The sequence below is a fragment of the Podarcis tiliguerta genome, assembly GCF_965153285.1.
Source record: "Podarcis tiliguerta genome assembly, chromosome: 6".
NCBI classification, from domain to species: Eukaryota; Metazoa; Chordata; class Lepidosauria; order Squamata; family Lacertidae; genus Podarcis; species Podarcis tiliguerta.
The window spans coordinates 47,513,746-47,541,125 of record NC_139539.1 but is presented as its reverse complement, the minus strand read 5'-3'; the positions used below and the strand labels follow the sequence as shown (position 1 = coordinate 47,541,125).

The window sequence follows — 27,380 nt, the reverse complement described above, 5'->3', positions numbered from 1 at the left end:
TTCTGGAGCAGATCATTAAGCAAACAATCTGTGAGCACCTAGAAAGGAATGCTGTGATCACCAATAGTCAGCATGGATTTCTGAAAAATAAGTCATGTCAGACTAACCTGATCTCATTTTTTGACAGAATTACAAGCCTGGTAGATGAAGGGAACGCAGTGGATGTAGTCTACCTTGATTTCAGCAAGGCATTTGACAAGGTGCCCCATGATATTCTTGTAAAGAAGCTGGTAAAATGCGGTCTTGACTATGCTACCACTCAGTGGATTTGTAACTGGCTGACTGACCGGACCCAAAGGGTGCTCATCAATGGTTCCTCTTCATCCTGGAGAAGAGTGACTAGTGGGGTGCCACAGGGTTCTGTCTTGGGCCCGGTCTTATTCAACATCTTTATCAACGACTTGGATGATGGACTCAAGGGCATCCTGATCAAATTTGCAGATGACACCAAACTGGGAGGGGTGGCTAACACCCCAGAAGACAGGATCACACTTCAAAACGACCTTGACAGATTAGAGAACTGGGCCAAAACAAACAAGATGAATTTTAACAGGGAGAAATGTAAAGTATTGCACTTGGGCAAAAAAAATGAGAGGCACAAATACAAGATGGGTGACACCTGGCTTGAGAGCAGTACATGTGAAAAGGATCTAGGAGTCTTGGTTGACCACAAACTTAACATGAGCCAACAGTGTGACGCGGCAGCTAAAAAAGCCAATGCAATTCTGGGCTGCATCAATAGGAGTATAGCATCTAGATCAAGGGAAGTTATAGTGCCACTGTATTCTGCTCTGGTCAGACCTCACATGGAGTACTGTGTCCAGTTCTGGGCACCACAGTTCAAGAAGGACACTGACAAACTAGAACGTGTACAGAGGAGGGCAACCAAAATGGTCAAAGGCCTGGAAACAATGCCTTATGAGGATCGGCTAAGGGAGCTGGGCATGTTTAGCCTGGAGAAGAGGAGGTTAAGGGGTGATATGATAGCCATGTTCAAATATATAAAAGGATGTCACATAGAGGAGGGAGAAAGGTTGTTTTCTGCTGCTCCAGAGAAGCGGACACGGAGCAATGGATACAAACTACAAGAAAGAAGATTCCACCTAAACATTAGGAAGAACTTCCTGACAGTAAGAGCTGTTCGACAGTGGAATTTGCTGCCAAGGAGTGTGGTGGAGTCTCCTTCTTTGGAGGTCTTTAAGCAGAGGCTTGACAACCATATGTCAGGAGTGCTCTGATGGTGTTTCCTGCTTGGCAGGGGGTTGGACTCGATGACCCTTGTGGTCTCTTCCAACTCTATGATTCTATGATTCTATGATTCTATGAGCACTGAGGCAATGCAGGCTTCCTTCACTCAAGTGAGTGTAAATTAGGGCTTCATTTGGCCTTAGGAAAATTGGACATCGCCAGCTCTGATTTGCTGTGTGGTGCCATGACATCACCACACTAGGAAGAAGGCAGCCACTTAGCTGGGATCACACAGCCAGAAATGAGATGCCTGGGGCGGGGTGGGGGGTGGGGAATGGCACCAAAGCAGCAGTCAGTAAGGGTAAACGCATTCAGGGTCTGTTCAGTGAACTTTTAGCCTTCCCTTTCATGCCAAAACTGTTTGCCTGTGAAAAACCTGGCAATACCAACTGAAGCTCTGGTCCTTTTAAAAATGGTCATCTTCATTTACTAAACCTCCTTCCTCCTTGGTACATAAAGACACAGCTCCATGTTCCATACACCATCACTATTTTAATTTTCGCTTAGACCTCTCTAAATAAGTCTACTCAAGAGTTCTTCCAGCACCACCTTCCTCCTAGCATTTCTTGTGGCTCAGTCTGGGTCGCTTTATCCTTCCTGGGTTCAGACACTGGGGCTGTGGGGTGCCCCTTTTGCTGGGGAAGCTCACCTGTAGCCACCGGTTCACCTTCACCTTCCTCAGGACTTAGGAGGTCCCCTGCTAACTCTTCGATGTTTTCCAGGCTCAGCAAGCCAAGGCCTTTGTAGTAGTCGTTCAGCACCCGCTCGAGAACCCTCACTGCGTCGGAAGTTCTGAAATGTTTCTCCAGGACTTGCGAGAGTCGATACCACACTGAGTGGGGCTGGGCAGCTGTCGGCTTTGAGGGCTCCTCAGGATGAGCTTGCTCAGGTTTTTTAATGACCAGATAGAGGATGGACTCTGGGCCAATGAGATAGTCTGATAATTTGTGCTCCCCCTCCAGCACTTTCCCCTGGAACAACAGGGTCTGTTGGTTCTCAGGGACATTGAGCTCTTCACACACCAGGCTTTTCACCAGAGAGATCCTCTCCTCACCAGATACCTGAAGGCGGCACTGCTGCCCAAGCAGCCTCTTCACTGTGAGCAGCATTGCCTTGTTCGATGGGCTAGTAAATCAAGCCCTGCCTGAATGAGGGAATGCGAAGGGTCAAAAAAGGAAGGCAGTGATTGGGTGATTTTCCTCTGATGTCACAATTCTACCACGGCCGGTCACTGTGAACTTTAGCAGTTGACAAAGGGGGGAAGTTTGGATGGGGGATAATTTCAATTCAGATTACACTTTGATATGATTACTCCCTAATTTGCACTTCCTGATACAGCACAAACTGAAATCGATATTCTTTGAAATTCACACTTCTCTGCATTTTGCAATGCAGTGAAATGATGTGTGCCAAAATATATAAACATTAGGAGAAAGTGTGCATAGAGACGCACTATGTTATACACAAAAATGTGTATACTGGGGAATGTTGCACACAAAACACTACATCTGGAGAAATGTGCACTAAAATGCTGATGAGTTGCCTCTGGGCCAAAGGAGCAGCCTGAGTGTGCCTTGTCTGCACTCCAAGTATTATTAGATGAATCAATTCATCTCTCAAAAACTGCTTATGAATTCCAGTCATCAATACATAATCTCTGGGCCTTTGCCTTTGTAGAAAACAAAGCAACTGAGGGGCAGGATCCATATGATATTAAGAACGTAAGGAGAGCCCTGTTCGATCAGGCCAAAAGCTCTTCATTCCATCGTCTTGTTCTCATAGTGACCAACTAAATACCTATGGGAAGCCCACAAGCAGGACATGAGTCAAAGAGCACTCTCCCCACTTGTGATTGCCCATTCTCTTGTATTATGGTGTATTTGTATCTTGATAGTACGTTAACTTAGGTATTTTGTAAAAAGGTAGAACATAAATCTTCATAATAAATAGAATAAACTCGCTGTCTCATTTCCAGAAAGGGGAACTGTTTCTTCTTATCTAATTACACTGCTATGAGACTCTTCTCATTTTTCAACAAGGAAAACCATGGTCTGAGCAGCTTAGCAAGAATTTAACTTTGTACACTATTAGAGCAGTTCTGCTGGACACATTTCAGAAAGATTAGAGATCACACCGAAAAGGCATAAAACTGTTCATTGCCATTTAAAATTATTTCTGTTGAGATGCCCCGAGGTGTTGTTGGTGGGTTTTTTTTTTGAGGAGTAAGTAGGAGTAAATAATAAAAAACTGGGTTATCTAAAGTAACCCTGAGTAACATAACCCTCCAGCACAAGGATTTCCACTTGGCACAATCGGATCTCCCCTCTCCTCCCCTTGTGTGCCCCTTAAATATGTTCTAGGGCAGGCTTCCTCAACCTCAGCTGTCCAGATGTTTTTTGCCTACAACTCCCATGACCCCTAGCTAGCAGGACCAGTGGTCATGGATGATGGGAATTGTAGTCTCAAAACATCTGGAGGGCTGAGGTTGAGGAAGCTTTTTCTAGGGGTTCCTGCAACCCCTTCAGGGCATGTGCAGGGGGTAAGTATAAATCCTTGTGATGATGGGACATGTTAGCTGGATACTGTCCACAGTTTGCAATTCCTTACTTTACCACAGAGCTTTCCAAACTGTGTGTTGCGACACATCAGTGTGTCGGTGTGTCACATGAATGCTCCCCATGCTGTTCCCGAGGCTCAAAAGAGGTTAAGTTTAACCTCTGGTTTGCTAGTAAAACAATTACTGTGTTGTGAAATGATGCAAAATGAATTTACTACATCGCAAAGTGATACCTGTCTAAAAAGGGTGTCACCAATATAAAAAGTTTGGAAAGCTCTCTTCTACCTGGTTAGAGTCTTCTATTAAAACTTTAAGTAGTGAACAAATCTACTACTGCAAGGGGACTGTGCTGGAAGAGATCTTCACTGCCTACATTCCTGGTTCATTTCTGTAGTACATAACCCAGATTGCTTGAAATGTCCAAGGAAAATGCAAGTATCCTTCCTCTCCATCCACAGACATCAATGCACTTGTGGGGGAGAGGAAGGCAGCTTTCAAGTTTGCGGTCTGTCCCCATCATGCAGCTGTCCCCATCAGCGGTGTCACAGACCAGCAAGTGCTCACAGAATAATTTATCCATAAGATTTCATTTTCACTGTAATTTAAACACAAAATCCAATAGTGTAGTGCTCCAGAAGGTAAAAATGGCCAGATGTTTGCCGGTATTAGAAATTTTACAGATAAGCTGAGCAAGTACATATGAAGGAACCACCATGCAACCAGGCCTCCCCCAAATACTCCCAATTCAACCCAGGTCTTCACCCCCATGTCTCCAGTTCTATCTCCCATTATGGTATAGAGGAATTGAGATAGCTGAGGTGTAAGCCAAGAGACAGGTTGACTGAACCCAGGAAAGAAGAGTTATTTATCTGCTGCATCTGTCAAGAGGCAACATCCACCCAGGTGCTAATTTTGCCACCAGGCTCTATGAAGTCTGTGAGTAGGAGGGCAAAGCCAGAAAGATGCTGTACTCACCCATTGAAGTCCCTAATTTCCAGTGAGCAGAAATTGTCTGGATTTCTTTCCAGGAGATATGTACAGATCTCAGGATTCATACACAAAAGTAGCCACTGTAAGTTGATAGGCATTTTGTTGTTTTTAATGCTTGTTCATTCTTTTATGCGACCATGTGCTTCTGTTGCATGATCATGTCACCATCACACTGTTAACAATGCAGAGATGGGGAGGGGGGAGCCCTACGGTCTCAGTATGTTACACCTTGAAGAAACTTGGAGCCCCATCTGTAGCTACATTACAATTTGTGAGCAAATGTCTGCCTGGTGACATTTGCTCAAAACAAATGAATTGGCTTTGCTAAAACTTCATTCTTATTCTACACTGACACTGTGTCTTGGTCCCTGATGCTGTCTACCTGAGAGACACTCTGTAACCTCAGTGATGAAAGCTAAACAGCTGGGAGTGTTTGGGGACAAGTAATCGAGGCTCAATGTGGAGTGCTGGAGCAGTCCCACCCACTCCCACAGTAGCATTTTAATGGCACCCCAGACCTAAACATATTTACTCAGGTGGTCTGTTCAATGGGGCTCTCTTCCAAATACGTTAGAATTGTAGCCTGAGCATATAATCAGACTACAAAGCACAAACAAACAAATAGGAAAATGCATTCTACTGTATTGCACCTGGTGATGACCTACTGCACTTGCCTGTTCCTGAATGTTTATAAATACAACAGGCTACACTTAGATTTGGTTGTGAGTCTTCTCAGAGCAGATACCATCTCCTAGGGAAGTGAAAGCACCTACTTTGTTGTCAGGTCCACTTATGTACTTAAAGTAAATGCCTTTACTTCTACCACATTCACAGTCCTGGTTTGCAGGAACCCAGAGACTAGGTTCTTACAAAACATCATTGGAAGTGGCAAACCTTTGTCTGGACTGACAGTACTATTCCAGATGGCTGTGGGTGTGACTTGCAGTGGGAAAGTCCAGACACAGGCTTGCCACTTCATCTTCTGTTTATGTGAACTAGACTGGGATGGAGCATCAAGGTAGGATGAGTTACTTGCCTGGGTCACCAACATCCAGACTGAGGAGACTAGGATTATGCGACATTTAACCAAGAAGCGCAGGCACAAAGAAGGTGCCCTGGCAAGGGGTCAAATCAAGCAAACTACATTGGCATGTACATCTGTGCAGCAAAGCTATTCAAAAATTGAGGCTTTCAAGCAAACGAAGGAAGAAAGAATGGCACATTGATGGAAATGGGAAAATGTCAAGAGTTTCTCTTTCCCTGGTGAAGCCTTCAAAACAGAAGATTGCTCAATGGAAAGAAATAGATATTAATATTCAATTATACTGGGACATGATCAGCAGTTATTTAGATGTTTGGTGCCACTACAGGAACAAAAGAAGGTAACATCCCTGATCCAGTTAAATTGCCTTCCCTGTGAAGGGCCACCAGATGAGAGTGGAAGCAGCTGCTATGAACACATCCTATTCCCTGCTCCCGATCCTCTCAATTATACAAGGTCCCTACATGCACTAGATGGGACTCCAGATAGCTCCTTTTCCTATTAGTATGAACAACTGTATGCACCACCTATCTTTTCTCCTTTCATTCACACCACCATGATACTGTTTTCCATCCTAGGAGCTAACAGAGAAAGGGTTCTGTCCTTTTGGGATAAGAGTGGGGGCATAGCAGAAAAAAGCTGCCATACTACTTTTGGAGCAGAACAGCTGGCCAATGTCAAAGGACAGAAGCCCAACAAGGATCACGTGAATAGCAATCAAAGCTGACACTGGTATTTTGCTCAGCGTTTTTCAATTGATCTGAGTCTCAAAGTGAACTACTCTGAATCCATTTAGCACCTTCTAAACCAATCAGTAATTGAAGCAGCCCAAAAGATGTAGGAAAGCCATATTTGCTAGGACCTTGAGAGCAGTATAAATCCATGCCACCACCTGGAGGAGAAGGAAAGAATGGCAGATTACAAGCCATATGAAAAACCAGTTTTATCTCGTCTCTCTATGCCCGGTTGACCAAAGAGAAGCTGCCTTGTCCTTGGGCACACGTACTAGCTCCGATTCCCTCTTCTCAAACGTCATTGGAGCAATTCTTCCCAACAGATGGGTCTAGAAAAAACTTCCCTTTCCAGCCACAAGTCATAATTCATTTGGAAATCTTCAGGCAGTTCTACGCGCTGGCCCAGAACACTCTGCAAACAGTTATCCACAGGTAGAAAATCAGGATTGTTATGTGCCCGGTCGTAACGGCGAGAGTTGAAACGCTCTATGCTGGCACGCAGAGCACACTCCTCAGCCTGGAAGTCCCAAGGACGTGCATCCAGATCTGCAAAAGTCATGAAGCAAACAATCAGCTAAGGGAGCAGAAGAGCTCCAGTCATACCCCCACAATGAAAATGCCATACAATGTCATACAGACAGTCCAGCATTATGTCATCCCATTTGGCAGATCTTTAAGAAATACAACTTCTAAGGATGAGATGCAAAGGGACTTCCCAGCAGACACAGACATCAATAATATCTCACATTTCTATTCCAACCTTGTATGAAGAAGTATGGAGTGACTCCATCTTGTCCTTTATGGTCACTCTAGTACAATGGAACCTCGGTTTTTGAATGTACTCCGTTTGACTTCCAAAACGTTCAAAAACTGAGTATTAATGGTCGGTCAGCAAAATCCATTGAAAAAAATGGAAAAACGTGAAGCAGAAGCAGTTCAACTTCCAAGGCGCGTTTGAAAACAGAACCAATCACTTCCAGAATCAATCACTTCTGTGTTTGTGTTCCAAATCATTCAGTTTCCAAGATGCTCAAAAACTGAGGTTCCACTGTCGAAAATAGGTTTAAGGCTGAGACCCAGTGACTTCTCCAAGACTACACTATATGGTTCATAGCAAGGATCTGAACACGTATTTATGAGGTCCAAGTTCAACATTATAGTTACTATACCACATTGTCTATCAAGCAACATCAATTTAGAAGTGGGGAAGCACATTCCTCAGCTTGCTCTGTTTAGGATAAGTGGAGCCATCACCATAAAAAGGTAAAGGTACCCCTGCCCGTCTTGACAGACTCTAGGGTTGTGCGCCCATCTCACTCAAGAGGCCAGGGGCCAGCGCTGTCCGAAGACACTTCCGGGTCACGTGGCCAGCATGACATCGCTGCTCTGGCGAGCCAGAGCCGCACACGGAAACACCGTTTACCTTCCCGCTAGTAAGCGGTCCCTATTTATCTATTTGCACCCGGGGGTGCTTTCGAACTGCTACACTCCTAGCAATCACCATACGCTCCTAGCAATTACTGATGGGATCTGTTAACAGGAAGGCAGATGGGTGATTTAAGGGAACTGGCTTGGCATAGCAGTTAAAGGCTTATGAAAGACTTGGAGTGGGTGGAAAGAGGAGAGGCAGATCCAGGACATACCATTGCCATAAGCCCAGTCATCATTGAGCCGGTGCCGCACTTTTTGGTAGATTGCTGACATGGTCTTCATGTTGCTCTTCCTCCACTGTCGCCCCAAATACTTGGTCTGCACTTTGAGGAGCTTCAAAACGTAAAGCTGCATCATGGCTTGCTTCACTTTGAGGGCTCGTTTCAGAATGGGTGCAGACTTGAATACCACCAACATCTGAGAAAGCAAAGGAACACTCTCAGTTTTCCAAGACTTCATCTGTGCCTTGGTCACCATTCATTTGCTTAAGGCCAAAATGATGGTACATGATCAATAAAGCCTTAACAGCACTATGAAGAGGAGGCCTTTCTACTCACCATAGTCCTTGAGTGCTTCCACTTTGTTAATTTGTTCAGTATCCTAAGTAGATTAATGCAGGAAAACAGGTTTCGCCAGCAAAACTGATTGTTGTCTCCAGCTTCCTATAGGAAAAAAAGGAAAGCAAAGGAAATATTACCAAGTAAGGAAAGTGAGAAATTGCCCCTTATTGACAATGCCATCTCCATCCCTCTGCTATATATGTTTCTGTCCAGGTAGTTTAGCTCACCAGACTCTCTGCAGTCAGCTCAGGCAGCTCATGCACCACACAGTATGGGTAATCCAAAACAGAGATGCTAAAAAACACAAAACACCCCAAACGGATCAGAATGGATGACCTATCTAGTCAAATATACCATGTCCAAAATGGTTGCCCCTGCCAGGTTCAAACATATGAGAAAAATGATTGTGACATCATCTCCACCTGCTGCTATTCAGTTGGCAACAACCAAGAGGCTTCATGCATGCACATCTTTCCATATCTGCCTATCCCAGATACTTACCTACTGCCAAGAAAAATAAGCAGATCAACTGCTTAGTAATGTTTTAACCCACTAGGGCAATGGTGTCTGTTGAGTCCAGTGACACTCATGGCCATGGGATCTACATGAACGTCACTCAATGTCTTTTCAAACAAGCACATTTTAAAGCTATCCATTTAACAGACAAGTGGTAGTGTTGGTGGAGATGAATAATTTCTCAGCAGGTTTTTTTTATCAGCGGGATGAAACATCTTCCTTTCTGCAAGTTAAAATTGTGGAGGATAACTAGTTATTCTTAGATATCCCATCTGGATACCATCCAGGTGTCCCACTGCAAAAATAGCGTGTCACATTTCCTGTCACAGCGTTTTGGGATACAGGTGTGCTAGAGATATTCCCACCTACCTGTTCTTGGCAGTGATATATGACATGATGTTTTGATTGAAGAATTTCAGTATAAGGGGGATGCAGTTGGCAAACACTAGGTGCTGGGCCATGTATTCAAACTGGAGCAGGAAACATGTGGTAAGAATGGTTAGCCAAGCAAATTCCAGATTCACTTCAATCTCTCAATTCCAATGCTGATTGCTCATGCCATTTCATGCTTACCTGATAAACATGGTTTAGCTTAAAATGCTTAAGCAGTAGAAGCAGAACAGCAGAAATGGCCTTTACAATTATTTCTTTGTGCCTATTCACATCAACGCCTAGTTTCATACTCTGCAACACAGTTGTTCTGGAAGGCAAAGCAGCAGTATTAGCTTCGACAGCCTGTGATGGTGACTGTGGTAGGGCAGATCTGTCTGTGCTTAATGCTATTATTTATATTTTAGGGCAATTCTCCTTTAAGTAGCACTTTATGGTCTCTCTTTTCTACAGGCCAGTGAAGAAGGTTGCTTTAATTTTAGTTAATATATGGGTGATCAAGGAAGAGATGGCAACTCCTCAATACTTTTCTCCAAGCCCTTCCTGACTCTGTTTAATATGTCAATAAAATGAAGAATTCAACAAGCTGTGTGTGGCTCCATTTGCCAACATAAGCACTTCAGGGTGTACTGTGCAGAACAAAAGTTTTTTTTAAAAAAAGTACTGCCTTGAACCCATGTATGCTATGTGGCAGAACCTATTTACCAATCTTATGAAATCTTTGTTGCTCCAGACATGGAGAAGTACTGTGCATGTATTAATGACACATTCAAATTCAGGAAAAAAAGGTATTCTATTGAAGCACGAGCATCATCACTTAAGCTGCCTTGAAGCTTCTCAAGAGATTGTTGATTTAACATCCCCCTCCATACTTAAGAGGCCTGCTATTTCTAAGGAGACCCATTTTAAAACAGCTTTCCAGGTCCAGTCCAAACACTTCTTTTCTCTGCTACCAGATCTCTTAATTCTAGGCTGCACACATCATTTTGCAAGGTTCAAGACAATCAAATGTTCCATCATATGAAAAGCATTTGAATTTTTTTTATAAAGAACAGCAGGAAAGGAATGTCTAAATATACAAATAAATGTCAGCCTGCCCACTCAACGCCCAACCACTGAATGTCAAGTAAACATCCATTCATTGCCTTTGCCCTTCATTCACCATATGCTTTCCCTCTAAGAATGAGACTCACGGCATCTCCTCTGGCAAAACATCTGCTAGGATGTTAATGGAATCGGTCTTGGCCTTGGAGGTGGGTGCTGCAGCCAGCAGGATCTTCAGCAAGGCAATCTGTGGGTGAAAGTTGAGTGAAGCAAAGAAGGCTTTCAGAAGTGCCAAAGAACAGGAAAGAGGAGAAGGAAACTCATAACGGGAAGAGATGAACATGAAACATCGAAGGAAATAGCTTGTCACATACTGGCAAGCAAAGAAGAGATATATCAGAATGGGAGTTTGCATAAGCCAGCAGTGAAATGCAAACTGAGTCTAGCTATTTCTCCCATCTTGAAAATGGTAGAGAAGATAGAGTTTAAGAAATAGGAAAAGGGTGTGCTGAAGCCTTGGGAATGAACATTAGGAGGAAATGGTAACTCACCATGTACTGTGGCAGGCTAGGAAGTAGACCCTGGTACAAGATTTCTGCAGGAACTTGTTCAACCTCCTCTTCCCCCTTTATTAACACAAGGAGATAATATCATCATTCATTCCTACCTCAAGTGCATGCTAAGTTAGTCTGAATATTAAGAGCATTCATCCAGAAACTCAGCAAAACTTTCCTTAATAAAAAACTCCTTCCAGAGGCAGCTGCACAGCATCATACCACATAAGGGTTGGATCCTAAGTCTCTCTTTCCAATAAGAGTGTCTCATGGGCAGAGTTCTCATGATCCAAAGCCAATGATCTGATTTGCAGGTTAGGAATCAGGAGGGACCAACTCTTTGACCAACTCACAGCATATGCTGATAGCAAAGATCAGCCAAATGTGCAGTTACAGATTAGAGATTCACACTTTTCCCCTTCCACTTCTTCATGCAGATGCTTTTTAAACCACAAGTCTTCCCCCTTTTGAACATTTGCCCTATGGTACTTACCCCTGACAAGGGAGAACGCAGATACTCTTCTTCCATTTGTACTTGAATCTCAGCAATAGATGTATATTTGTGCTATAAAGAGAGCGAGCAAAGAAAGTTAGCCTCATCATCTTGGCAGCACCATAAATTCAAGCACTTTTCCTGCTTAGGATATATTTCTTAGCCTGGACAAACAGTAAGTAATTAGATGAGATGTCTTCTACACATGCAAATTAAGAAGTCCACACAGTGAGTACTCACCAGCTTAAGAGTTTTGATGCTCTCATGAATGGGTCTAGGCAAGCCCACGACTGTGTTAGTGTCACTAGAGGGGGTGAAAGCAAAACCAGTCAGCCAGTAAACATCATGAGTGATACAAATGAGCTATTTTGGTAAAATTGTGAACAGAAAGCTAGTCAATCTGATTAAGAGATTTCACTCTTCTCTCTGTAATGCTTTCAAACAGCACATTTTATTTTTATTTATTTATTAAATTTCTATACCACCCTTCATCTGAGGATCACAGGGCAGCTTACAATACCTGCTAGGCATGTCCTGATAAATTGTCTAAGAAAAAAAATTCTCTTTCATTTGTGCAAGAGCTTCCTGCTCCTATTGAGCCAATAAAAATTATTCATTAGTAAGGTCAGATATGATTCTCTCAGGCTACTAGCAACCTGAAAAACAGGAATGCTTGGAAATTATAGGAACCTTCCTCTCAACTTTAAAATATAAAAGCATGCTAGATTTTTAAGAATGTTCAGTTTGTGTAATTAGTTATGCATCAGGAACAGAACCTGAAATAAATAGGAGGATCTAATTGGATGCATCTAAAATGTAGGATTTTTTTTCCTATTAAAATGAAGCACTAATACATAATAAAGAAATATTATTTCTTAGACTTGGAAAAAGTTTGGTTATCTGGATTCAATCTGTAGTTCATATGTACTCTCTGCAATATGGTTTTGTGACTTAGTGTAGCAGGTTTTCACCACTCCTATTAAGCTTTTAGTTGTACCAGCCAAAAGCCTGGAAAATGTCTGTTACCACTTGATATGCTAATTTATTTAGCAACTCTACACATGGTGGGTGTCCTAAGTCTTTTCCTGGTCCTATTCTTCATCTGTCCGTAGCAATATTGTGTGTGTGTTTGTGTATACAGGCACACCTTATTTTAGTTGTTTAAGAATTTTAGTCCTTTTGGTTACTCAAATTACAGCACAATACCATAAAACATTATAGCTGCATTTATAGTTTTGAGATGCATGTATGATTGCATGCACAGACCTCCTGAGATTTCAGGAACTGACAAGATGGGCAGCAGAAACTCAGTGTCCGAACAGTATTACAGTAGTGGCTTAACACAGAATGAGAAACGATTATGTGAATGCTTAAAAAAAATAACGAAGCCTGAACAGCTTGCTGTCTTTACTTTTTTTCAGGAAAAAGTCTATGCTGCCAGTTACCCAACACATTAACTGCATAGTAAGAAGAGATCCCCTACTAACAAGCTAAGCACAAGAGGCAACAAATTTCGGGCTCCATTAACTCACCTTCCCAAGGTGTAGCCAATGAATTTGCTCCGACTTGATTCCAGAAACATCTCAATGTCTTTTTCTCTGAAGAGAAGAGAAGAGAATCATATTCAGACAGACCTTAAGGGCACCTCAAGATTATTGCATATTTCATTCACCACAAAGCCCTGGAGAGATGAAGTTCCTTTATATGCTAGACACAAAAAAATGAGAATCGCTCTTCTGATCTCAAGCATCTTCAAAGACATCAAGGCTCCCAAACATCATCACAACGTCAATGAGAGAAGCCAGAGCACATATTTCATTATAATTATAACATTCAGAAATCTATTAGGTGCGCTAACCAAGTAGTTGAGCACTGGTTTGAGGCTGAAGACGAGAGCCTTCCAGTTCTGGGATTTTCTTTAGATACAACAATCCTGTATAGGTGCTCACCTGACCTTGGGTGCCCAAGGCAAACCTTTTGGGCAAGTCAGTCGGTCAGTCGGTGGATGCTGGATAGGAGGGGGCATCACTTCATCTCTTTCAAGAGGGAATGTCTCTCCCTCAAGACTATTGTCATCATCATTCTCCTCCTCTTCTTCCCGGGAGTCATCAGCTTTGTAGGGATCTCGCTCATTGAAGGCATCTAAGTTATCCTGTTTAATGAGAGCCTGGAAGAATACACACACAGCAAATGATGTTATAGTCTGCCTTCTCCTTAAGTTCAGTGTCTTCCTAAACAAAGGAAGATTACATCCCTCCCAGATTGTACCCTGACTTGCCTTGTGCTCTCGACGACCCCGTTTTTGCTGCTGCTCAATCAAATCAGAAGCAGATGCTGGAGGGGAGGCAGCCCTCATGTTGCGAATCACTTTTATGCTATCCTCAGGAAGTGGGGGGAGCCCCAACATCTCCCTTTTCTCTGCTTTCATATCCTGGAGTTCCTCAAATCCTCCAAGGGTGCACTACGGCAAGAGGATAATTGCAGGTCATTCACTTCCATTATCTCTTTGGTCACTCATAAACCCTTCAAAAACCAGTTTTTTAAAGGTAAACTAAGACGGGGGAATGGAGGACTCGCTGCAGTTATAGGAATGTCCATCATTCTTCAAAGAACCATTTGTGTATATGGGAAGGCACAGCAGAGACCAAAGAACATAGCATTTTAAACCTGTCTTTGTGCTCATATGAAACATTTTCACAGCTAACTTTCAAACAAATGAAGTTAAAGACATTCACTCATGAAGCTGAGAGCTCCACATTCCTAGCAGACACACATACAGTGGTACCTTGGCTTTTGAACATCTCCGTCGATGAACATTTCGGTTTTCCAACATGCCTTGGAAGTCGAACATGCCATGCGGCTTCTGCTGAGTGCAAGAACTCCTGCAGGGTTCTCCATGCTGCGGATGTCTGCCCGGCGCGCGGGGCACTCTGCTTCAGGGCGCCCCGCCCGCCGGGCGGCAGGCTGCTATCCGCAGCGTGGGGAGCGCTGCAGGGAACTCCTGGAGGGCTCCCGACGCTGTGGATGTCTGCCTGGCGCGAGGGGCGCTCTGCTTCAGGGCGCCCCGCCCGCCGGGCGGCAGGCTGCTATCCACAGCGTGGAGAGCCCTGCGGGGAACTCCTGGAGGGCTCCCGACACTGCGGATGTCTGCCTGGCGCGCGGGGAGCCCTGCTTCAGGGCGCCCCACCCGCCGGGCGGCAGGCTGCTATCCGCAGCGTGGGGAGCCCTGCGGGGAACTCCTGCAGGGTTCCCCATGCTGCAGATGTCTGCCTGGCGCGCGGGACGCTCTGCTTCAGGGCGCCCCACCCGCCAGGCGGCAGGCTGCTATCCGCAGCGTGGGGAGCGCTGCGGGGAACTCCTGGAGGGTTCCCCATGCTGCGGATGTCTGTCTGGCGCGCGGGGCGCTCTGCTTCAGGGCGCCTCACCCGCTGGGCGGCAGGCTGCTATCCGCAGCGTGGGGAGCACTGCAGGGAACTCCGGCAGGGTTCCCCACGCTGTGGATGTCTGTCCGGCGCGTGGGGCGCTCTGCTTCAGGGCACCCCTCGCGCCAGGCGGCAGGCTGCTATCCGCAGCCTAGACATCCCTGCGGGACCTCCCACAGGGCTGCCTAGGCTGCGGATGTGTTCCTGAAGCCTGGAGAGCGAGAGGGGTCGGTGCGCACCGACCCCTCTCGCTCTCCAAGCTTCAGCGAAAGCCTGCATTCGCCCCATAGGACGCACCCAGATTTCCCCTTCATTTTTGGAGGGGAAAAATTGCGTCCTATAGGGCGAAAAATACGGTAGGTCCTTTGAAAACTAGCAACAACACTGCACTTTATTGATTTCATGATCACTTAGTCTTAAACAGCTGAAAAATATGTCCTTATCATCCACAAATGGATTATATTATAGCATCCTAGTTGTAGCACCACCGTCTTTAAACTATACATTTCAGCAGTTCAAAAAGAAAAACAAAAAGCAAGCCAAATGTATGCAGTACGAGTTTCATTATGGCACCAACTAGAATAACTTCTTTTATTCCTGTGCTCTTTTTAAAAAGATTATGCATTAGTGCACTGCAAGTCCATTTATTAACTAACCTGAGATACTTTCCTAATCAATATCCAGAAATCGTTTCTTTAAATATGAAAAATTAAAACAATTTGGTGTGGTGGGATAAACATTTCATAATTAAATAAAATTATGGACTGTCTGGTTTTCAAATTTAGGCCAGCAAGTGTGCTTCTTTGTCAGTCCTAGGATTCCCATGTAAACTGAACCTCTTCCTAAGATACTTTAGTTAGCAAGAAAATATTCATCTCTTTCTTCTGAGTTTCAAAATATCTATAAATTTGTTAATTTAAACAAAACAACCCAGAAGCCTCATTTCACATTAATAATGATTTTCCTTCCAATGTGTCAATGGCAGCTTGATTTGCTCAGGCTTGGATCCATGATGCCATCTGCTATTTTCAAGCAATCAAAAAGCCCTGAGGATACCCAGACTCAGCTAGCAGCCAGCATAAGAAACCAGCAGCACTGCTACAGGGATGTGCCAAATGGCATTATCAGGACATATATGAAAGGAGTTGAATAAGAATTACAGAGCAGCTCTCCTGTGTGTCTGTTTTGTCAACAGTGATGGAAAAGATCAGCAAGGGATTTTTCCCCCCAAGTCACTATCTAAGATCCTGCTTCAACCCAGCACTGTTCATAGCTTGTAGGTGCAATGCACAGTGCATGAAAAGGGACTGGTCCTGTGCCTGTGGGTATAATATCCCCACCCCCAAAACTCCACTGCTGTGTATTGCAAAGTTTCCACGAGATTTTTCAAAGGTGGTGACAAACTCAACCTAGGATATTATCATACAACACACAGACGTCCTTGTAGTGGTTTACATTTATTGGTTAGCTACAATAGAGCTTTTAATAATAAAAAGGACTCCGGACCTATGCACATCCTACAGCTTAAACGCTAAGCATGCTTGTCTCTGAACTGATCTCAGTCAAGAAATTAAAACAGCAGCACCACATCACTTTGTAGAATCCTGTTTATATCCCCAAGGGGCCAGAGTTTTTAGTTACAGCAAAAGAAGCAATCTGTTAAAAGACCAATTATTCATAGGCAACAACCTCTTACCAGGACAGTCTTCCAGAGCAACAGCAACACCTTCTTCATAGGGAAGTGTGGGGCATGGCCACTGCAGAATTTGGTCACCATTCCAAAAAGCATCACGGAAAATGGCTCATTGTTATACAGAGGTGCCCCTGAAAGGCAATACATTGGCGATGGCCTTGTTACATGCAGATGCCTCAGTTCTAGCTGTATATATTCCAACCCCATCAGCTGTATATATTCCAACCCCATCCTCTGCCGTCAATTCACTAGTAGGTCCAACAGAACAGCCGTTATATTGTCCATAACCACTGTATTTCTTCTGGTCTATGTATACACTGTCCCTGCTTCAGTTTAGTTCTAAACATCCTGCCCATTTAGCTCAAATGAAAAAAGATACCTTTCCACACCTGGCTAGGCAGTTTTTCTGGCAACAAAGTAATTGCACCTTACTGGCTTACTGATACCTACTTCAAATCAAGAGACTTATAAAACAGCCTTAACAAACACAAAATGGGCAGCAACAGAATCCTTACCTAGTTCTGCTCTAAAGGTCTGTCTCATGGTCTTCCACTCAGGCTTGTCTCCTTCACATTCCTGACGGACAGTCTCTACGATAAGGTACATAATATTCAGCAGCACCCTGCAAAAATGCATTGCAAAGACCAAGCAGGTTAGAAAGGCAAACTCGGACAATATGGCTCAGCTTATTCAAAACTGCAGGGGTGGGAGAGAGGGGGCTAGACTAGCAAAGTGTGCACAAGTGATGTGTCCCCCCCCACCCCCGGCTTCATCAGAAGTAGCAACATTATATGCTTGGCGCAACGAGAAGATGACAAGTTTTACTGAAAGAAGCCAGCATTTTCCTCCTGCTCCCAGTCTATATTGCCAAGGTGACTGTTGCTTAGCAACCTGTATTTCTGAAAAAAAAAAAATGTACTCATTCTAGTGGGTGTATCTCTACATAAACCACAAGCATCTCCTGGAAGAACTCGCCATTTTCCAGCTATAGAGGTTTCACTACAGATGAGGTGATTATACTGTGCACCGCCACTAGCACACAGTGTTAGCTAGTACAGTGGTACCTCAGGTTAAGTACTTAATTCATTCCGGACGTCCGTACTTAACCTGAAACTGTTCTTAACCTGAAGCACCACTTTAGCTAATGGGGCCTCTTGCTGCCACCATGCCACCGGAGCACGATTTCTGTTCTCATCCTGAAGCAAAGTTCTTAACCTGAAGCACTATTTCTGGGTTAGCGGAGTCTGTAACCTGAAGCGTCTGTAACCTGAGGTACCACTGTACACAGTGTTTCTTCCTAACATACTCTATTCAAAGCTGCGTTGGGTTTGGTTACCTATCTTTTCATACACACCCCCAAGTCCATTAGATCAATGCAGACAACTTAAGGCACAACAGTATGCTGCATCAAATCTATAAATCTTATTCTTGCACAAATGTCAGAGAAGTATTCAAGTAGATACTGAAAGCAGGGATGGGCAACCTCAGACCTGAGGCCACATGCAGTTTCTCAGGCCTCTCTGTCAGGTACTCAAGTCTCTTCCTTAGCCATACCCCTCATCTGGCCTCTCCTTAAGTGTTTTGCCTAGCTGGAATATGTCCCTTGAACTCTGATCATGCTTCTTGCTTGCCTGGATGGAAGACAGAGGGATGTGTGTGAAGAAACTGCCTGGTATACAAAGGTATACAAATTCACATTAGTTGCTCTGCCCACTTTTTCCTCTGTCCTGTCCACTATTGGCATGTGACCCTCAGGCTGAAAAAATATGACCACCCCTGCTGGAAGGCTATGCTGTAGTTGCACTATATGGTGTAAAAGGTCCTTCCCACCTCTAAATGCCATGATTCAAAAAAACACAAGAGAATGTGCAAATAGAGGAAAGGCTGCGGAGGAAAGGAAAGCAAAGCATTCTTTTAAACTCATGAGTCCTTCACAGGGAAATCTCATCACACCTGTGGCCTATATGCCAATATTCCTCACCTCAGATCGGTGCTGTCAGCCAGGGAGATGGCAGGCTTCCTCACAGCACTGCTGCAGGCAGCACTGTTGCTGAGAGAAAAGAAGCAACATCAACTTAGCTCTTGCTGCCTACAATCTGGGATCAAAGGCTTTTTTTACACATTAAGATTATAACATGAAAACAGCAGCGTACAGTTTGCATATCCTGTGGTCTTTCTCTGCAGCTAGGCACCACTCTGCACATGCTCTAATTCCTTTACATATCCAACAGCAGCTGCCCAAAACAGTTGCTATGAGATCTTACAAACTGGACTGAATTCAACTACGAGAGAAGCATCTGCTCCATAGAACCAAATTACTAGACATTCTATAACAACTTTGTGTTCCTTTTTTTTAGATAACTGAGTAGGAACATTTTTGATCCTACCGAGATCAAAGGAGTGGGCTAGAGAGGCTTTCATCTGAGTCCAGTATATACTAATCTTTCTATCGATCCGTGTTTAGTTTTTAGCTGCAAGAACAACAACGCCATCCTCAAAAGTAAGTGATTCTTGTTTGGCACTACAAAGTATTATAATATAGTATCATTAATAATATTAATACAATTATTATAAATGAATAATTAAAAATCAAATTATTCTAGATTACTTGTTTTATTTCCATTACCAGAAAGATAGCATTTCTTAATCAGATACTGGAAAGGTAGGTGAAAAGAACTTGCAGTGTTACCCTACTGCCTTAATACTCCAGTCCTAAACTCTAGGGCTTTCTATGGAATCAGATAAAAATTGGATGAATACCAGAATGAATCTGGCACCTGATCATTCACAAGCTGTAAAAATATATACCCTGGTGGGGCAGATCATAACCAGGCTATCTAAACAGCCTACATTCCTCTCAGAGGCCCAACTCTACAGCAACATGGAACTCACTCAATTTCCATGTTCAAAAGTTCCACCAAAGCATTGAATGTGCCAACTTCAAGCAGAAGGAAAATGTTGTATCGCATCCAGGACTGAACTTCAGCTTCAGAGCTGCACTCATCAAATGTGCCTGCAGCCATAAAAACAAAAATCATACCAATTTGCTCTCCATTTAACAGATAAAGCATGTTGTTGTTCTTCATAACTGATATGTTTTTCCTGATTCTTATGCCTAAGGGCAGAGAATTCACAAAATTAAAATAACACAAAAATTATAATACAGTACTATGAAAACAACCGGCTAGAATGTCAGCTTCCTGCAGCATCTGGAACCTGCTGCAGGACAGAGAACAAGAGTGTTACACAATTATAAAATGAAACATGGCTTCCAGTGGGACTTGATGGCACTTGATCACACCAACATCTCAAGGGATAATCCCACCGAACAACCTCTGTTGCCTGAATATTTGGTGCAATGGAAATATGTCACTAATGCAATATCATGCATCTGTACTAATATGGAGACCATGCAAGCTCTGGACCACTGCCTGGACTTGGTGGTGGGCTGGATGAGGGCCAACAAACTGACTTTGAATCCTGGCAAGATGGAAGTGTTTTGGGTGGCAGGTTCTTAATAACTGGCCAACTCCCTACTTTGGAGAGGGTTGTACTCCCACTTAAAGAGCAGGCTCATCCAGGAGTGCTCCCAGATGCATAGTTGTCAGTAGAGGCCCAAGTGCTCTTAGTGACCAGGAGTGCCTTCTACCGGTTTTGGCCAATACGACAGCTATGGCCATTTCGGGACTGGGCCACTGTCACCCATGTGCTGGTAATCTGCAGGATGAATTAATGCAATGTTTTCTATGCAGGGCAACCCTTGAAGTTAGTCCTGAAGCTGCAGGTAGTGCAAAATGAGATGGCTCGACTGCTCACTGTGGCAGGCTACTGCCACCATGTTACATAGCTGCTAAAAGAACTGCACTGGCTGCCAATTAGTTACTGGGCTAAGTTCAGGGTGTTGGTTTTGGTGCATAAAGCCCTATACAGCTTGGGACCAGGATACCTGAAAGATCGTCTTGCCCCTTATTTACCCAACAAATAACTGCTCTGTAGGTGAGGGCCTCATGCAGATAACTAACTGAGCATGGGGGTCAGTCCATTCTGCAAAATATAGGAATCAGATCTTTTGTGGTGTGGCACCCACTCTTTGGAATTCCCTTCCATTAAATATTACACAGGGACCACCTCTGTTGTCTTTTTGGCACCTTCTTCTTTCAACAAGCCTTTTACAGGTTGCATTTCAATTGGAATTGCTTTTAAATGTTTAAACTGTTTCCTTATTTGTGCGCTTGCTGCCCTGGGCTCCTTTGAGTGGAAGGGTGGGATATAACTTTGATGATGATAATAATAATAGCAACTACTCAGGTTAATTATATCTCCATATGTGATAGTCAACTAAAAACTGCTGTCTCTGTCAGCTCTGATGTTCAGGCACACTATGAGCAAAGATGGACAACCATCTTGGTTTACTATGAAAAGTGGCTTTAAGTCTAGAATCTAGCCCCAAACAACTAAAAATAAAAATGAAACTGAGTAAGGGTGGTATCCAACTAAATAGATCTGCTAGTGCAAGGATTTTTGCTTGTACAACAGAAGTTCTCCATCCTCTCCTCTCCTTGCATACCTCCTAAATCTGTTCTGGGTTTCTCCTCAACTCTCTGGAACAGATTTGGCACACATATTTGGCAGAGAGGGAGGAGGTTTCATTGTACAAGTGGAAATCTCTGCACTAGTGGATCTATTTAGTAGGATACTGCTCTCAGTCATTTATGCAATAAAGGTAGTAACAAACAAATTTTCTTCATCTCTGTTCTTTCTTTCTTTTTCAAAAAACAGGCTTGGTTTCACTCAAGTACCATGTTAATAAATATTCCATGAAGATATTACACAGCAACTAGCAAACATTTCATAACTGAGAATTTCCTCTGGCAGTAATAAAGGTATACCTTGTGCAACATAGAGGATGGCTCGGGCTACCCTCAGTCTTTTCTCCCGAGCAGTGACTTCAAGGCCATCAAGAAGCCTCATGGCATGGGTACGATGTTGATCGGTGTCCAACTCTGTCCATTTTTTATCCAGCACTGTAAAGTCAAACAGTTTGATATAAGGCTGCTTTCTGAAACTACAAAACAGACCCTCAAAGATCAGGGAGCTTTAGCCTCACAAGTCACAGGGCAACCTTGCTTTAGAAGAGTCTGGGAGGTCAGGCTGAATTCATAAGAACCCAAAAGCCCTTACAATTCTTATGAGTTAAAAGCTGTGGTAAGCACCCTTCAGACTGGCACACTAGAACATTCAGAAAATTCATAAATAAGGATCCTATGCTATGATATCAGGCCCTCTCATTTACCTTAAATGCCTTCCATTGCTTCCAAAAACTCAAGATTTGCTTAAAATACAAACTATTAAATGGCTCAGGACCACAATACCAGACACTGCAATCATCACCCGAGGCCCTTCTTTGTTTGCCTCCTCCATGAGAGGTCCAGGGTGGAAACATGAGAATGAACCTTTTCTGCAGTGGCTCTCCATTTGTGGAATGCTCTCCATGGAGAGGTTTGCCTGAAGCCTTCATTACATACCTTTAGGCACCAGATGAAAAGGTTTCTCTATAACCAGGGCTATGGCTGTTGAAACATTCTATACCTTTTTAAATGTGTCATTGGTTTGGAGGGGTGTTATTGGTTTGTTTGGGGGTTCTTTATTACCGTATTTTTCGCTCTATAACACACACCCGACCATAACACGCACATAGTTTTTAGAGGAGGAAAACAAGAAAAAAAATATTCTAAACGAAACAGTGGATGTATGATTTTTGTGGTTCATGCTGTGGCCACAGACATGTGATCTGACAGTGAGTTTGGAGTAGCCCAATGCAAAAATCCTGAGGTTCCATGTGGATCCATGCTTTGTAACCACGTTTTTGCACCACTGCGGCCCCAGGCAACAGTGGGTGTGTGATTTTTTTGGTGCAAGATGTAGCCATGGACATGCTATGTGATCTGATGGTGAATTTGGGGTGACCCAGTGCAAAAATCCTGAGGATCCATGTGGATCCGTGCTTTGTAACCACATTTTAAGTGGGGAGGGAAGGAAAAGCACTCAAGGGACAAGGAGCATGCGTGGGGTGGGTGAAGGATGCTGCTAATAATGAAGAAGAGGGGTATAAGGGGAGAAGGCTCCTCTCCTCTCCCGCTTTGCTCCTTTAAAGCAAGCAGGCTCTGCTTTTCTCCCTGCTCCCAGCTCATCCCCGGCTTAGCAAGCTGAAAAACTTTGCTGCTATTTAGCGAGCTGAGTGGGGAGGAGAGAGGGACAGAGAGCCTACTTGCTTTAAAGGAACCAACCGGAACTGCTCCTTTAAAGAAGCAGGCTCTCTGTCCCTCTCTCCTCCCACTCAGCGGCTCTTCTCCCGCTTTGCTGTTTCAAAGCGAGCCACGGAAGAGGGAAGGAAGGGGAACCATGGATCCTCTGCTCACGACTGCAGCAGATCCCCCCCGCCACCTGTAGTCATTCCCTCCATAACACCCACAGACATTTCCCCTTACTTTCTAGGAGGAAAAAAGTGAGTGTTATGGTGCAAAAAATACGGTATGTATTTTGTGCTCACATTTTGTATTTTTATGTTGCGAACCATCTTTGGATGAAGGGAGGTATACAAAATAATAATAATAATAATAATAATAATAATAATAATAATAATAGATTAAAATAAAAGCAAAGTTTCATGGAAAGATGTAAGAACATACTTGATTTAGCAATCAATCCTTTGGTATTTTATTTCTATCACAAAGAGAAAGATCTTACATTTTGAGCACACAAAGACCAACTTCTAGAGCACACACAAAGCAATTCTACAAGACATTTTCAGAGCAAAAAGACAATACATCACTCTTACCATGCAGTCTGAAATCTTCCTCAAAGCATTTTCTGTTGAGCTGGAATTCCGGACCTTCAGTGTAACTGTACAGTTCTGCCATGAGATAATAAATACACAAAACCAAGTTATATGTTATACAATACCTGAGCACGGTTTAAAGCAACAAGACTGGAGACAGCCATTTGTCATGACAAGTGGAAGAATGTTCATAACACAGAGTGTTAGAGAAGATGGCATTATTTGAAAATTGCTACCATGGGTGAGCTGTCTCAAGCTAAGCCCTGCCCCTGTAGGGTGGGAACCACACCAATGAGGCCTGCTCATAACTTTGCAAGGGAAGATCCTGGAGATGCAGGGAGAACTAAACTGATAGATGTAGATGTACCATGGTTAATACAAAACATGGTTTACAAACCTACTTCAGACTCATGACTTAACATAAGTAGTTTGCAGACAACCCTTAACCATGATGTAGGTATTCAGGTGTAAGCAACACTTAACTGTAGTTACAGAAACAAGCAATGGTTAAGCCTAATGGGTAGGATTCTGCATAGCGCTAAGGAAATTGTTCCATCGGTGAAAGGATTTCTGCTTGCCTGATGGAACCATCTTTCCTCTCCTCCCTCCCTGCACTGTTACTGGATATCTCCTATTACTGGATACCTTTCTGAGTGAATTTGGGAAGGTGCAGGGGGCTCACAGTGGAGGTGGAAGAGCCCCACTGCTCTAGCAGTTGTCCTTGCACTGGGTTTTACAAGTGGAACATGATAGATGAATCAGGGCAATGTCTGCACAACTCTCCTATTAAAGTAAAATAGGAACACATAATATTGACTGAATATTCAAAAGTACATATGTATACTTAAAGCAAAATCTAAGACACACTATTTATTTATAGCAGAATTATTTTTTTATTTAGAACACCTCTAACTTGCTCTTCATTAAAAAATTATCCAGGGTGGGTCAGAAAATATAAACTGAGAGCTTTTATGTGGATATCACTTCCACTCGAAACAACTTTCCTCACACAGCGGTAATCACAAGATAAAACCTGAAAGCAACTAACAATGAATATAGGAAGCAGCAACTCAAACAAATCGGTTGAATTTTCACATAGGCTTGATTTTTACTTTGTAGCAACATCCATTATAATAAAATGAAACTGTTTCAAAACAAAGCACAATATTAGAGTAAAGCAGTTCACAGTTTACCTGACAGCTCAGCAGCCCACTTGTCTGTGTCTGCATATTCAAACTCAAAATCTGGAGATTCCGAATAACCCTGGGTGAAGAGGAGTTTAAAATAAAACTTAGGCTCAGCATGAAAGGGCTCTTGACTTTCCCCACGCAGCTTCACTGTTACTATGGTAACTTGCAGATGACTACGGCAATGCTCCTCTCCCTGAAACCTGCTTTGCCACATTGCTCGGCAACTTCGCACTTTTAAGGCTTGCCTGGAACTCAAGTTTCGCAGACTGCCGTGCAACCTGGACAAGATCTGTTCAGAGTTACAAAACCCACGGAATTTAACTCCCAAGTAAATGTGTACAGATAGGACTGCCGATTTATAATCTTCCGGGTTGTCACCCTACAGGCAACCCTTACTCGAGCGTAAGAGCCCCTGGGCACAGGGCAGCTTACTTGTGAGCAAGCTTCTGCGCTGCAAACACCTTTTAAAAAGGCAAAAGGATGGGTTTGGGTTTTCCCAAAAGTTGCACTTTTTGCAGGAGGAGGAAGCAGCTGCCTTGTGACCATGGCAGGCTCCTCTTCGTGATGGGGATGGGAAAGAGCCTTTATTTGGGAAATGGCTTCGCGTGAGTAAAGGAGGGGAGGGAAGCCAAGGCTTGGGTGGAGACTAAACACTGCACGTCCACTGTCAGCGCAGGGACATCCCGACCCCCCCGACCCCGTCTATTTCATCTCTATTTTTAAACCGCTGGTGACATGCAAGGCCCGACAGGTGAGGGAAGCCGGAGTCACCCACAGGGAGCCGCTCCCTCCCTCCCTCCCTCCTCCCGGCTCCTTGAGACTTCGGTAGGAAGCGGCGAGTGGGCGAGGACACGTCCTTCCCCCCACCTGGAGCCCCTCGCCGCCCCGCCTGACCTCCGAGTCCTTGCGCTGGTTGCGGTTGGGCTCTCGGCCCTTCATCCCCGGCGTCGCCGGCGCCGCCAGCCCGAGCCCCGCGCCCCGTTGCTTGTTGTTGACAATCAGCAAGCCCGGACCTCCGCCGCCGCCGCCTGGCTCCATCTCGACGCGCCGGCAGCTCTCGCGCGAACTGGGCCGAGGCAGCGCTAGGTTCTCGCAGGAAGCGACGCCATCTTGAGCGTGGCGGATGGGCTTGGCTAAGATGAGAAGCTGTTGTTTCATGGAAACGACAGGAACAGATTGAGAATGGCCAGCGGATCAAAGGACTCTTGTGACCTGGCGCGGCAGCCATCTTGGTTGCGTCGCGTTATCCTCTTAAAGGCGGCGCTGCCTGAAAGCTGGCATTTCTCCGGTTTTTGTAAAGCCTGTGAAATGGTTCCCAAGGCGACGGAGGCTCGTTTGGCTATAGCCGGGAGCTGTCACGTAAAGTCCCGCAGACGGTGCAAGTGAAGCGCGCTTATGCAGAAGGGTTTAGCTCTCAAATCGTCACCTCAAAAGCAGCAGCTTCATGATGGACAAGTGCACAAGGGTGCAAGAAACACAGGCTGTACGCAGGGGCGGAGAGAAAAAATTGTGAACGCCGGAATCAAACGGCAGTGCAATACAGAAGGCACTTCCTTCATTTCACTGTCATTCGATTCCACTGTTCACATTTCCCCCACTTACGCATATATTCATGCCAACTGAGGACACTTCGTACATCTGACAGAGGAGACTCAAATAGAAAAGCTTAAGGCACAATAAATTCGTTATGTGCCACAAGACTCTCGTTGGAACTTGGCAAGCGCTTCTGAAAATTACCGGTACGCATCTAAATAAAGGAAGGGCAAGAAAGAGAAACTGGACATTTCAAAAAGGGTCCCAGACGCACATCTGCGACACACTTTATGGATCGCTCACTCCTACATGCACATGTTGGAAAAATCTATTACAGCAACTAGGGTTGCACTTGTGAAGCAGCTCAATAAGGATTTTACGATTATCCATGCATTCTATTTAAATAGAACAGTGGTGCCTTTGAGATAGGGCTTAAAAGGCCTAATGTTTCTTAGTGCAGTCTTACAGTGCCTTACCAAATTTCTATGAATCCAAACACATAGGTCATCAGTGTCTTTAATACTGCAATGCAGCACTGTATTTAAATAGTTTCCATGGCAAGCCACTATTCAGTGTTAACAGTTTGCTGCATGTTTTTAATATCTGCCTGCTTACTACTTTAACAGCATCTTGAACTTGGAAAGAGGGAGACACCGTGGACATTCATCATTAACACTCTGCAAGCTGAGCCCTACGTACCAGCTCATGCTAGTATTTATTCATGTGCAGAAGAAAACCTACTTGAACACTATGTGGATCCTATCACTTTTACCTTTGGCTTGTTTAATCTTTTAATGAGCTGATTTTTAACAAACAGAAAAACCTGCAGTAGTGTAGTTGTAAGGACATTAATAAAAGTACTGTACAATCTTACCTTATCAAAAACATTGGCAAAAGTCACAAATGCTTGAAATATACACTTGTGATAGCATCACTGGCATATCTGTGATGTAGCACTGGTGAGATGGCCTTTCACTTGCCTGCTACTTGAGAATATTGGGGACCACCAACCAGTATGCACATGACCAGGCTACTAAAGTATTAGTAGCCATACAGAAGCAGAACAGAAAGGCGTGGTAGCAATAGGAACATCTGAGATTGAGGGGGTCCAATGGAATCAGGGATGGTCCATTGTGGAAAAGGAT

The 27,380-nt window shown here is 44.0% G+C and overlaps 2 protein-coding genes and 1 long non-coding RNA gene across 4 annotated transcripts; 1 reads left to right on the top strand and 2 right to left on the bottom strand.

Moving 5' to 3' along the window:
• Nucleotides 1–1,720: 1,720 nt before the first annotated feature.
• UBL4B (ubiquitin like 4B) lies at nucleotides 1,721–2,415 on the bottom strand. Its single transcript, XM_083445952.1, has one exon. It carries the CDS (start codon nucleotides 2,355–2,357, stop codon nucleotides 1,776–1,778), a length of 582 nt encoding a protein of 193 aa, XP_083302078.1. The 5' UTR covers nucleotides 2,358–2,415; the 3' UTR covers nucleotides 1,721–1,775.
• Nucleotides 2,416–4,882: 2,467 nt separating this feature from the next.
• STRIP1 (striatin interacting protein 1) lies at nucleotides 4,883–26,182 on the bottom strand. 2 transcript variants are annotated; one of them, XM_083445677.1, is made up of 21 exons: nucleotides 25,597–26,182; nucleotides 24,706–24,775; nucleotides 23,513–23,587; nucleotides 21,564–21,698; nucleotides 19,567–19,687; nucleotides 18,656–18,724; nucleotides 17,190–17,296; nucleotides 16,678–16,805; nucleotides 13,838–14,020; nucleotides 13,509–13,726; nucleotides 13,092–13,157; nucleotides 11,800–11,863; nucleotides 11,560–11,631; nucleotides 11,064–11,138; nucleotides 10,662–10,759; nucleotides 9,652–9,778; nucleotides 9,448–9,548; nucleotides 8,790–8,856; nucleotides 8,560–8,664; nucleotides 8,215–8,419; nucleotides 4,883–7,117 (listed from the first exon to the last, which is right to left on the bottom strand). In XM_083445677.1, exons 1-21 carry the CDS (start codon nucleotides 25,858–25,860, stop codon nucleotides 6,870–6,872), a joined length of 2,598 nt encoding a protein of 865 aa, XP_083301803.1. In that variant the 5' UTR covers nucleotides 25,861–26,182; the 3' UTR covers nucleotides 4,883–6,869. The 2 variants fall into 2 exon arrangements, with proteins under 2 accessions (XP_083301803.1, XP_083301804.1); XM_083445678.1 differs by having other exon boundaries at nucleotides 18,656–18,718; nucleotides 25,597–25,771.
• On the top strand, nucleotides 8,864–13,129 carry LOC310679982. Its single transcript, XR_014512582.1, has 2 exons — nucleotides 8,864–9,232; nucleotides 12,988–13,129. It is a non-coding gene; the product is annotated as an uncharacterized lncRNA (long non-coding RNA).
• Nucleotides 26,183–27,380: the final 1,198 nt, after the last annotated feature.

Bases quoted from the DNA above. Each gene is read 5' to 3' on its own strand.
- STRIP1 (XM_083445677.1), bottom strand. From the start codon at position 25,860: ATGAAACAACAGCTTCTCATCTTAGCCAAGCCCATCCGCCACGCTCAA. The intron at 24,776-25,596 runs GTCAGGCGGGGC...CTCTTCACCCAG, and splicing joins ACCAGCGCAAGGACTCGGAG to GGTTATTCGGAATCTCCAGA. The intron at 9,549-9,651 runs GTAAGCATGAAA...TTCCTGCTCCAG, and splicing joins AGCTAAACCATGTTTATCAG to TTTGAATACATGGCCCAGCA.
- UBL4B (XM_083445952.1), bottom strand. From the start codon at position 2,357: ATGCTGCTCACAGTGAAGAGGCTGCTTGGGCAGCAGTGCCGCCTTCAG.